Source organism: the organism of the source record quoted next, unplaced genomic scaffold (genome assembly GCF_019419815.1).
Source record: "Pyrus x bretschneideri cultivar Hongxiangsu unplaced genomic scaffold, Pyrus_bretschneideri_v1 Contig14, whole genome shotgun sequence".
In the NCBI taxonomy this organism is placed as follows: domain Eukaryota; kingdom Viridiplantae; phylum Streptophyta; class Magnoliopsida; order Rosales; family Rosaceae; genus Pyrus; species Pyrus x bretschneideri.
Window position 1 is genome coordinate 8,913,638 of NW_025999435.1, and position 13,547 is coordinate 8,927,184.

Genomic DNA, 13,547 nt, shown 5'->3' on the forward strand with positions numbered 1-13,547 from the left:
ACATGAGAGAGATATTCTCAACAGCGCTCACAAATAAGAAATCATAAATCGAACTGGCAAGCATCTTCTATCTAAAAAACCCAGTAGAGATTGATATTTTAGCAATCAATCTCTATGCAAGTGAACTTAATATAGCAAATAAATGAACTATCTCTATAAAACCCATAGAATTGACAAAGTTGTATTAAGTTATCTAGCAAACCGAGGAGATGGTTTAAATCCGGTAAGTTCTTTTCCATTTCTAGTTCATTCGTTGTCAAGTATACAACATTTTATCACCGCCTTAACCAGACAAAAATGCAGCTTCCCTACTATAACATTGAAGTACCATAGCAGCAATATTCATGTCCAAAATAAATACAACTCTACTAGGCTTGTCTGTTAGATGATTTGTTCTACCGAGAGTACTAGCCCATCTAGACTAGATATACAATAAGCAAAGGGGACTCACAAACATGACAATTCACAAGGATCAGGTCATAACAGAGGTGCCAATAACGTAGTTCAATATTTATTAACATATTATCAGAGTAGAGTAAGCTGGAACCTCTGCGGTTAATTGTGTGTCAAAAAAACCAACCTCCCTCGCTTGTCAAAATGCTGCTCCTCAGCACCTCCAAGCTGAAGCGGAGATGAGCTCTCGACGCTGCCAGCATAGAATAAGTGACTCTTGACGCTTCTCAACATGGAATCCCCGTGCTGGATTCCTCTTCACCACACATTCCGCCTGAGTTTCAGTGAAGTTACTGAAGGGTACAGGAGTGAAACCGGCAGAGGCAAAGAGTGTTTTCCAAATGGGCATCTTGTCCGGGGTTCTGAGACGCCCCAGAACAGTGCTCTCAATCTTGGGCTGAAGGAGGAACCTCTCAATCTTGCTCACAGCATCAGAAGTCACATTAATCGCATCAAGTGACTCCAAAAGGTTTATGTAGGACTGGAGGGCCTGCAGAATGTGCTGGGGGAACGGGAGGTCACTTCTATCGCAACCTCTATCCAAGGACACCACAATTTTGGGAGATAGCAGCTTCACAAAGCGAAGGACATTTGGTAAAGCGGCCGGTTGATTCGAAGTAGACCAAATGGGGAAATTCACAGCAACTGCCTCGCCATCGTTGGTTTGAATAATGGGCAGGGAGTAAGAGTTTTGGTCCAGATAATCAAGGTTAACCACGTCAAGCTCAAAACTTATACCAATCTCATTAGCAAATTCTGTCAAATTATCACGCATAAGCCCGAGCTCAACTGGGTGGTGCGTAGAAGGAGAGGCAAAGGCAGTGATTCTGAGTGAAGGGGCAGAAACACCCCTATTCCGGGTAGGAAGCTCCTGCATAAATGATGCCCAATGAGCGCCAAACCCAATATCGAAATCAACAATGTGAATCTGATCAGCGTCTGAGAGGGCCTCAAGGAGAGCCTGGTTGCAGGTGAAATTGACAAACTGAAGGAGCGGAGAAACTTCAGAGAACACTTTGTATGCCCCCATTTTGAAGAAGACATCAAATGGGGTCCGAGTTCTCGGTGGCGGAAAGGTGGCAGGATTGTTCATGAGGAGTTGCAAAGCCTCCTTGAAATAGAAAGCAGCCCTCTGAAGGGGCTTTCCAACAGGGGAAAGCTGGTGATTGAGCCGCGCCAATATCCCTTGCGCGTGTGAAAAGTTCCCAGTCCCTACCAGTTCTGCAGCCTTATAGAGCTGGTCGAGCACAGTATCCTGGAGTTGTTGTTGCTGCTGGTGGTGGGTCATTTCTTCACCATTTCCCAGCACAACCGTCTGTTTCGGCACCATCAACGGCTTCTGCTGAATGTGATGCTGCTGAGGTAGAAACTGCATCCCTTGAGCAAACCCCAATTGCTGCTGCTGCTGGTGTCTCACAAAAATGTCGTGTCTCGGATCAGAAAACTGACCCTTTTGGATCTGATGAGTACTCAGGTTTACATTCGTGCCGGAGTTGTGGCGTTTGGGCTGGGACTGAAGCAGGTGGTACTGTTCTTGCTGGGCATACGCCAGTGGCATGAAAAAGCTCGGGTTTTGTGGCTGCTGAGTCTGGTTGCTCATGAAAAGCTGCGGGTTCAGAATCTGCGGCTTCTCGTCCGGGCTGCTCTCGAATTGCTGCTGCCCGTAAACCGCAGGCAAAGAGACCGGCAGAGCCACAGTGTTGGACGAATTCGAGAAAATGGGGTTTTGAATGTTGCAATTGACACTGTTGGTGCCGCCATTGTTGTGCACCAACCCAACATTTGAAACCTTGTAATTTAGCAAACCAAAAGACCCAGACCTGGGAGGAACAAAACCCACCTTCCCATTGCTGCCATTGTTGCCGCCGTTCGAAAACCCCGAACCGGCGAACCCGAAATTCGGGACCGAAACGCCGCTGCTCCCAATTAGATCGAAATTAGGGCCCTGATCGACGAATCCCAACCCGGCATTGCCGTCGAAATCAATGGGGCTGTTGTGGTGGTTGCCGTTCCCGCTCTGCAACAGCTGCTTGAGTCCACACGACATGTCGTCCACATCCCCGGCTATCCACCTCAGCAGAGACTGGTCGTGAGCCGGAGACGCTGCCGTTTCGGAGAGCATAGTCTCCCAATCCTCCAACCCGCCAAGCCCAAGGCCGCATCTCTCGACCCCTCCTCCCGATCCGGTCACGGCCTCCAATCCGCCGCTCCGAATCGACTGGAGCTCGCAGGCCCACTCGTCTTTCGACGACGCTGGACCCACAGCAGGCAGAGTCTCCGCAGCCAGCGACGTCGATTTGTCACCGCCACCACCGCCTTTGTTAAAAGACGAAGAGAGAGTGGAAGCCGAAGTGGGTGGGCTCGGGCTTATTCTCGTATGAAGAACAGAGTTGGGCTCGCCGGTCGGAAAGCTGTGGTGGTGGTGGTTGAAAAAGCCAGCGTCTTTGTACTTGCTGCAGCTGCTGTCTGTGAAAATTGCCGGTAAACTAGCGGTTGTGATTTCGACAACCGCCTTCCCCTGCTGGAACTGAAAGGGCATCCCTCTGATAAATTTTACAAATTACACACAAAAAAAGCTCTTAGATTTGCAAAAATGGCGTCTTCTTTCAAGATTTGTGCTGAAAAATCTACTTTCAGCTCAAACAAAACAAAACCCATTTCGTAAATTCAGCTCCTTCTTCTCCATTACTGGGAAAGTCGCCTGTTTTCCTGCTCAGTTCCATCATATCTTGCTTTACTATTTTCCACACACAGCCACACACAGCTCCATTTCAATACTCTCTCTCTCTCTCTCTAACTTTCTCTCTCTAGAATTTGCGTTTGTTGATATTGGTGGTGGAAGTGGTGTCGTTTCTTCTAATCTCTTCTTCTACCTTGTGTCGCAGCAGAGAGTACTCTGTACCCTTCGCTGTTCTGCCATGGATGCGTGCATCATAAAAAAGGTAATAAAGTTTGCTCTCCCTCCTCACCATCCTCTCTCTAGTCCCTATCTCTTTCTCTCTCTACAATTTATTTATTTATTTTCATTTTCATTTGTTTTTTTTTTTTTTTTTTTTTTTGAACCAATCTCTCTCTCTGTGATGTTGCGTACTGGGTTTCTCTGTCACGTCCGCAATGGTGGTCACGGTGTTGTCTTTACCATATTTTACAAGGGTAAAAATGGGCGCTTGTGTTTTTGGATAGAATGTGCACTCCTTGCTCAGATATAAAAATTACATTATAGTAAGGCCATGTCAGATCCTGTCTTTGCTTTTGCCTTTGTCTTTGCATAGATACAGATACAGTGCAAGTATTCATGTTTCCTTTTTGCCACAACTGTTCATGTTCAAACTTCAATCTATAGCCATCTATTCTTGTTTCTTATGTCCCACGTTGATTTATGGTTAATTTAGATATATTTTTAAAATGATTAAAAATATTTTTAAATAAAATATTTTTAAGTTCTAAAAGCATTTTAAGTGCTTTCTACAAAAAACATCAGTTATGTGTTTCTTTCAGGAAGCATTTTAAATGCTTTTTAAGGATTTACTAGCATTTTTACTAAGGATTATTTCCAAAAATATTTTCATTAAAAACGCTTTCAGTTATTTTAAAAGCATATCCAAACAAGCTCTTAGATCTTCAAATCTTAAAAACAACAATGCGTTAAACTAGTCTCATAGTGACACACCCCGACCTTAATCGAGGCATGCTGGCCGTCACGTAAGGGTGAAATAACCAAGTGCGCTGTGCAGAAGTGGTAATGATATGAAAATGCAAATAAATAAAAACCACTAGTTATCTTACCTTAGACTAACCTATAAGTACGAGTGAAAGTGATTAGGGTAAAGATACACACAACCAAAGCATAGGTATCGAAGTGCAGTACAGAAGACTAAGTAATAATTATACAGAACATAAAGAAACCCTACATTGATGGGTGTCTGTTAGAACCGCCGAAGATTCCTCGTAAGCCACCAACGCCGAAGTTTACCTAGAACCTGGAGGGGCACAAAACAGAAAATATGAGTGAGCAAAAACAAAACTTTTCAAAACCATTTATCTTCCTAAAAGTAACGATCCCTCACCATAAAACCCGTATAAGTTTCCTACAAAATATTGTTGTATACATATATAAGAACTATGCTCGAGAATAACAAACCATGTGTATGCCATGTCAATCATCTCAACCATGAATAAGTGAGCCAGGTGAATTGTACTAATATAAAGTGACATATCAGCCGGAGTCACCTAACGTGACCTGTACGGCTGAATCTATAACTCAACAATCAAATCAAATCCTGCACATGAGTCGGAACCACCAATGTGGTCTATATGACAAGCTAGGTGTAAATAAATACGCTCAAGTGCTACGATCACGTGAAGGCTGTGTGAAGTATTGCAAGTCACCTACGAGTCGGAACCACCTAATGTGGTATGTACGATAGGCTAGCACTTGCCTTGGATCCAAGATAAGCGTGAAGTGCAGGAGGTGAACGATCACGTGAAGGCTAGGCCCTGACCTTGGGCGGAGCACTAACACCGGGGTGCAGGATATAAATCACTAAACGCAATCTAACATAATCATACACAACATCAACATTACCATTAAAATATACTCACCTGAGGCTTACCTGAGCGTCCGCAGCGTCAAGCAGTAATATACACAACTATACGAATGCATATTCTAGTATGTAATGCATACAACATGGCATTTAAAACGTTAAACAGTTTCTGGGACACATAAGGCACATATATATATATATATATATAACCAAAAGCCTACTCACTGATATGTAGTCAGGTAGTAACCCCCAAATCTTGCCTGGCTGCGCTAGTCCTCTAGAAACGTCTCGCCTATATGTGAAAGAACTATTTTAACGTTACTTTTAAGCACATAACCAACACTTTGTAACAACTTCTCATACGTTGCTCAATTAGGGTGTTTGAGTATACCATTGTGGCCTACTTAACACCACGAGCATCCCTATATTTTTAGAAAAAAATTTCAATATCCCACGCGCCCTCACGCGCTAGCCAAGGCACAACCACACACGTCGACCACGCGCAAGCACGTACCTGGCACACTGACGGATTCTCTAACAGCGTTAGGGAATATTTCGTTAATAACAGCATATACCGTTAACTTTACCTAACGCCATTAGTATATTCCGTCAACTTTGATGGAATATTCCCCTTTCTTCTATGGTGGTTTGCCGGATTCCGGCGTCGGCCGCCGCTGCACTCGTCGGTTTCTGGAAAAACTTTAAACCTTAATATCTTCGTCATTTCAACACCAAATTTCATGAAATTTGTACCGAAATGAAGCTCTCAACTAGGAGAACACATCCATACCTTTTTAAGGCCCTAAATTCAACGAAAAATGATCGGAAAAATCCTTGAAAAAATCGGCTACTCATGCACACCCACTACCGAGCTTATTCCGATGTCCAAACTTAACCAAAAGTAGTCTAAAACACTAGAGGAGTTGTAATAATACCTTTCTAAGTCTCAAAACTAGCTAAGACCTTTGCGATCACGTTGGAGAAATTACACTCCTTGTTGGAATTCGGGTATCTCTAGTTTTCGTGGTCCTTTCCTCAAACCAAGGGTATGGCTCGACTCGTGAGGTCAAGGGAAACACGATAATACTAATCTTACACTTGATCTGTGAGTGTGTGACAAGATTCGAAGGTTAGGGGGTTTGGTTGTACGGACTTAAAGAGGATTCAAGAAAGGAAAAGAGAAATGGAAAAAAGGGCACGTGTGTGTAAGTGTGTGTGTGTCCTACGGGATTAGGCATTTTAAATTGTCCTAAATCCTAATTGGGCTGCATGACTAAACTCATGCAATTTGGGTTCAACCTAATTTCCTCTCTTCCTTCATAATTATTCCACTGCAAACCCGACTCAGCCATAAATTGTGTTGACATTCTCGTGACGTTGAGACTAATTTAATTATATCAACAGGAAAAATAATTTAAAATTTTCTGTGTACCACCACGTCACAAGGCCCACGAGGGTAAAATAGTCATTTCCACGCATTCGAGGGTAAAATATATATTAATTTGGGACGGGTTGTCACAACCTGCCCCCTAAAGAAAATTTCATCCCTGAAATTTCATACACTAACATCACAAACCACTAATACCCTCTCACAAACCACTACGGGTTGTCACAATTTGGGACGGGCCTACTAATACCCTCTCATCAACTTTTGACTAACAAAGAAGGGTACGACAAGATTTACCATATAATGCCTCGAAAGGTGACTTCCCGATGCTAGAATGGTAACTATTATTATAAGCAAACTCCATCAAATCCAAACGCTTATGCCAAGCGTTAACAAACTGCAATACCGAAGATCTCAACATATCTTCTAATGTCTGGATAGTCCTCTTGGATTGCCCGTCCGTCTGGGGATGATAAACAATACTATAAAGCAATCTCGAACCAAGAGCTTCCTGAAATGCCACCCAGAACTTAGAAGTAAACCTAGGATCTCGATCAGATATAATACTAACCGGTACCCTATTGTATTTAACAACCTTTAATATAAATAACTCGGCCAATCGACTTAGGGAATAGTTATCTCGAACTGGTATGAAGTGTGCTAATTTACTAAGCCGATATACTATTATCCAAATGTCATCATAACCATTCCGTGTATGAAGAAGCTTGTACATGAAATCCATAGTAATATTTTCCCATTTCCACTGGGGAATGGGAAGTGGTTGCATCAACCCAAAAGGTCTCTTCCTTTTAGCTTTAACTTGCTGGGAAATTGCACATCTACTCACATACTCGGCAATCTCATTTTTCATGCCCGGCCAATAGTAGAATGGCCGAATGGTATGATACATTTTAGTACTTCTAGGATGCATTGCATAAGCTGAGACATATGCCTCATCAAGAATATCTTTCTTTAGCTCAGCAATATTTGGTACGTACATCCGTTTCTCCTACATAAGCATGCCATCAGATTCCTACACTCTGAGATCTTTCTTTTTCCCCTGTGACACTGCCTGAATTAATTCCTGAATTTCTTCATAATGCACCTGAGCCTCAAGTACATGATCAATCAAAATTGACCTGGCCTAAAAGTTAACAAGTAAAGCTTTCTCCCAATCTTCCACCTCTAACTTCACTCCAGTGGATCTCAATTTTGCGAGAAGAGGAACACGACAAGAAAATAAAGCATTAACTCGACCTCAGGATTTTCTGCTCAGCGCATCTGCCACTACATTTGCATGATCAAGATGATACTCAATCGTGCAATCATAATCGCTGAGCAACTCTATCCACCTCCGTTGTCGAAGGTTAAGATCTCTCTGGGTGAAAAGATACTAAAGACTCTTATGATCTGTAAAAATCTTACATTTTTCTCTCTATAAGTAATGCCTCCAAATCTTCAAGGCAAAGATAATGGCTGCTAACTCAAGATCGTGCGTCGGATAATTCATCTCATAAGGCTTCAACCGTCGCGAAGCATAAGCAATCACCATTTCATGCTGCATCAACACACAGCCTAAACCATTCAAGGAAGCGTCATTGTAAATCTCAAAATTGCCACCGTCGTCTGGAAGTGCCAAAACAGGTGCGTGAGTGAAACAATACTTTAGTTGCTGGAAACTCCGTTCACAATTATCGTCCCACTCAAATTTAACATATTTCCTCATCAACCTTGTCAGTGGTAATGCTATAATTGAGAAATCTTTAAGAAACCGTCTATAATAACCTGCCAAGCCAAGAAAACTCCATACCTTAATGACGGTTCGTGGTTGCTCCCAATTTATACGGCGGCTACTTTCTAAAGGTCCACCTGAATACCCTAGGCCGATATTACATGCCCCAAAAATGCCACTTGATCTAACCAAAATTGGCATTTGCTAAATTTAGCATACAATTGGTGTTCTCTCAATTTCTTCAAAAACCAAATTGAGATATCGAACGTGTTCTGCCTAAGACTTGGAATACACCAAAATTTCATCAATAAAAACAATGACAAACTTGTTAAGGTATGGCTTGAATACTTGATTCATCAGATCCATAAAAGCTGAGGGTGCATTAGTTAACCTGAATCGCATCACGAGGAACTTGTAATGACCATATCGAGTCCTAAAAGCCATCTTAGGAACATCCTCACTTCTGATCTTTAATTGATAATATCTAAACCTCAAATAAATCTTGGAAAACATGCAAGCACCTCGAAGCTGATCAAATAAATTATCTATACACGGCAACGGATAACGGTTTTTAATTGTTACGATTCAGCTGTCGATAATCTATACACAACCTCAAAGTCCCGTCTTTCTTTTGAACAAATAAAACTGAAGCTCCCCAAGGTGAAGTACTAAACTGAATAAAACGTTTATCAACCAATTCCTGCAACTGGGCTTTTAATTCCCTCAACTCAGCAGGAGCCATTCGATAAGGAGTTAAGGAAATAGGATTAGTACTCGGAAGTAAATCAATAGTGAATTCTACTTATCGATCTGGCAGTAATCTAGGTAAATCTTCAGGAAATACTTCAGGGAAATGCCTAACTACTCGAACAGAAGTATCATCATTCAATACCACGTGAGCCAAATACCCCTGACAACCTTTCCTCAACAACCTTCTAGCCCTTATGGCAGAAATAATGTTGTGTCTCAGTCCACCACACTTGCCCACAAATGTAACCACATGCAAGCCTAGACGATGGAAAGTAACCATTTTCTCATAATAATCCAACTGAGCACGATTGTAGTGCAACCAATCCATGCCCAAAATCACATCAAAATCCACAATATCTAGTGGAACTAGGTTAGCTGGCATGACAACATCCTCCACTAAGACAAGACATCCTTGATATGTCCAGCTAAGATAGCATGTCTCAACCCTAGGCATCGAAAACTCTAATTCATAACCAAGAGGTGTAGGGTAGGGTTGCGTCTTCTGAGCAAATGTATGAGAAAGGACAAAGTGTGTGGCACCATAATCAATTAATACCCTAGCAAAATAACTAAGAATGTCCAACGTACCCATAATAAGATCAGGATTGTTCTGTGCCTCTTGCAGGGTGATATGATGGACGCGACCCCGAGCCTGTTGTCGTCCTCCACGACCCTGTGAGCTACGTCCTTGACCAGACTGATTAGGCTGCCTCGATGATCCTACAATGCTAGAAGCAACCCCCACGTTCTGGGTCTGTCCCACAAAATACCATTGTGATCCACCAGCTGGATATGACAAATATGGTGTGTAACCTCCTGAATACTGAGTGTAACCATTGTGCTGATATGGATTGTGTGGGTACGAATAATGTACTCCAGAATATGGGGCTACATCCCTCTGATAATGATATGCTCCACCATAACTAATCTGGGTATAACCACTAGACCCTGGAATCTGCTGGATAGGAAATGGTGGTGGTAAGGCAGATGACTGAGGCTTTTGCTAATTTTGTAGGCATTGAATAGCCCGATGTCACATCTGGCCACAAACAAAACATCCTCTAGCACCCTGTTTACACCCACCAAAATGTCGACTATTACATCTACGGTAAAATGGACCACCAGAACCACTAGAACCTCTTTGTCCTTGGAAGCGAAAACCACCTGAAAACCTACCACCTATTTGCTATGCGGTGGAACTCAAACCCTCACTCAACGAACTGGAACTAGTAGCACCTCTCTTAAAACTCTGCGTCTTATGAGGTCCTAAAGATGATTGACCTTTATCTTTACTATCATTTTTCTTCTGGCTATTATCTTTTTCTTCCTCTACATTACTATCACTGGGCATATTTTCAAAATCCTCAATCCTCAATAAAATCTCATAAAACTCTTGGTACGTTAAACAGGGAATCTTAGTCGTCATAGAGCACCATTTCTTTCTAGTACCCAACTTAAATCATCGAAGCATCTCTACGAGATTTTCAACAATCTCCAGATAATAATAAGACAAATCAGTAAACTTCCAATAATACTCATTAGATGACATCTTCCCTTGCTTTAAATGCGTAAATTATTGCTTCTTACTGTCTATATACGCAGGGGGTACAAATCTCTTCTGGAATAACTGCTTAAAAACCTCCCAGTCAGCAGCTTCCTCTGGTGACAACCGAAAAGATTCCTACCTCCACCAGGATGCAGGTTCCTCACCCAAAAACCAAATAGTCGTCTCGACCCACCTATTATCAGGGAGATTTCCCTGTCGTTGCATCAATCGAAAAGTTTTCTCCATATGATTGAGCCAACGCTCAACTCCCTCAGACCTCTCATTACCAATAAAGTGATTCAACTTCAAATTATATACTGTTTCTAAGGGAGTCCTCTAGGGATGATGAAATGAGGACTGAATGGCACTAGCAATAGCCTCCCCAAGTTAGGTAATGTCAGGGAAATTAGACTCAGACGGAATACGTGGCTCTTTACGAGGCGGCATGGTTCTAACATAAGACATCAAATGATTGGAATATTAACAAAATATGCAGGACTGCAAAACCTAGGCTTTGATACCAAACTGACACACCCCGACCTCAGTCGAGGCATCCTGGCCATCATGTGAGGGTGACATAACCATGTGCGCTGTGCGGAAGTGGTAATGATATGAAAATGCGAATAAATAAAAACCACTAGTTATCTTACCTGACACTAGCCTATAAGTACGAGTGAAAGTGATTAGAGTAAAGATACACACAACCAAAGCATAGGCATCGAAATGCAGTACAGATGACTAAGTAATAATTATACAGAACATAAAGAAACCCTACATTGATGGATGTCTGTCAGAACCGCCGAAGATTCCTCGTAAGCCACCAACGCCGAAATTTACTTAGAACCTGGAGGGGCACAAAACAGAAAATGTGAGTCGGCAAAAACAAAGCTTTTCAAAACCATTTATCTTCCCAAAAGTAACGACCCCTTATCGTAAAACCCATATAAGCTTCCTAGAAAATAATGTTGTATACATATATAAAAACTATGCTCGAGAATAACAAACCATGTGTATGCCATGTTAATCATCTCAACCATGAATAAGTTAGCCAGGTGAATTGTAGTAATATAAAGTGACATATCAGCCGTAGTCACCTAACGTGACCTGTATGGTTGAATCTATAACTCAACAATCAAATCAAATCCTGCACATGAGTCGGAACCACTAATGTGGTATGTACGACATGCAAGGTATAAATAAATACGCTACAGTGCTACGATCACGTGAAGGTTGTGCAAAGTATCGCAAGTCACCTACAAGTCAGAACCACCTAATGTGGTCTGTACGACAGGCTGGCACTTGCCTTGGATCCAAGGTGAGTGTGTGGTGTGGGAGGTGAACGATCACATGAAGGCTAGGCCCTGACCTCGGGTAGAGCACTAACACCGGGGTGCAGGATATAAATCACTAAATGCAATCGAACATAATCATACACAACATCATCACTACCGTTAAAAATATACTCACCTGAGGCTTACTTGAGCGTCCGCAACGTCAAGCAGTAATATACACAACTATACGAATGCATCTAGTATGTAATGCACACAACATGGCATTTAAAACATAAAAACCATTTAAACAGTATCTAGGAAACATAAGGCACAAAGATATATAACCAAAAGGCCACCTACTGATATGTAGTTGGGTCGTAACCCCCAATTCTCGCCAAGCTGCGCTTGTCCTCTTGAAATGTCTCACCTATATGTGAAACAACTATTTTAACGTTACTTTTAAGCATATAACCGACACTTTGTAACAACTTCTCATACGTTGCTCAAATAGGGTGTTTGAATATACCATCTTTAGTATATTCCGTCAACTTTGACGGAATATTCCCTTTTCTTCTCCGGTTGTTCACCGGATTCCGGCGCCAGCTGCCGCTGCACTCGCCGGTTTTTGGAAAAACTTTAAACCTTAACATCTTCGTCGTTTCAACACCAAATTTCATGAAATTTGTACCAAAATGAAGCTCTCAACTAGGAGAACACATCCATACCTGTTTGAGGCCCTAAATTCAACCAAAAATGACCAAAAAAATCCTTGAAAAAACCATCTACTCTTGCACACACACTACCGAGCTTATTCCGACGTCTAAACTTAACCAAAAGTAGTCTAAAACACTAGAGGAGTTGTAATAATACCTTTCTAAGTCTCAAAACTAGCTAAGACCTTTGCGATCACGTCGAAGAAATTACACTCCTTGCCAGAGCTCAGGTTTCTTGAGTTTCCGTGGTCCTTTCCTCAAACCAAGGGTATGGCTCGACCCATGAGGTCGAGGGAAACACAATATTACTAACCTTACACTCAAGCTGTGAGTGTGTGACAAGATTCGAAGCTCAAAGAGGATTCGAGAAAGGAAGAGAGAAATGGAAAGAAGGTTGCACGTGTGTGTAAGTGTGTGTGTCCTATGGGATTGGGCATTTTAAATTGTCCTAAATCCTAATTGGGCTGCATGACTAAACTCATGCAATTTGGGTTCAACCAAATTTCCTCTCTTCCTTCGTAATTCTTCCACTGCAAACCCAACTCAACCCTAAATTGTGTTGACATTCTCGTGACGTTGAGAATAATTTAATTATATCAACGGAAAAAATAATTTAAAATTTTCTATGTACCACCACATCACAAGGCCCATGAGGGCAAAATAGTCATTTCCACGCATTCAAAGATAAAATATATATTAATTTGGGACGAGTCGTCACATATAGCATAAGGGCGATTACTATTTATAAATATATTTAAAAAAAATTATTATTTGTTGGCCTTATTCTCTATGTGTCACTTTCGTCTAAAGGTCTACTGATATTCACACACTCATGTTTGCATCTTACACATCCTTGTTAAGTTATTGGTCTTCTTCAATTTATTTGATCTGACACCCAAAAATTAAGAGAGGTGTCTGAGAGGTAAAAATGAGTTTGTGAATAGCACTACCCATAATAGATTGCATAGTCAAATGATTACTTTTAGTTACCTAAAGGTCTAAATAATAACATGTTAATCGCATTTAACATTTATTAATAATGTAGTAAAGGAAATATTGAGTTGTCTGTGCGGGTAGTGAGAATGAAGAAGATAGTAAGGTAATTATAAAATAAAACAAGTTGTATATTTTATCATTAAATTAATCTTGGC

General features: G+C 41.5%; 1 protein-coding gene across 1 annotated transcript; it reads right to left on the reverse strand.

The window, feature by feature from the left end:
* Window positions 1-210: 210 nt before the first annotated feature.
* LOC103942579 (scarecrow-like protein 22) lies at window positions 211-3,114 on the reverse strand. Its single transcript, XM_009352761.2, has one exon. It carries the CDS (start codon window positions 2,990-2,992, stop codon window positions 608-610), a length of 2,385 nt encoding a protein of 794 aa, XP_009351036.2. The 5' UTR covers window positions 2,993-3,114; the 3' UTR covers window positions 211-607.
* Window positions 3,115-13,547: the final 10,433 nt, after the last annotated feature.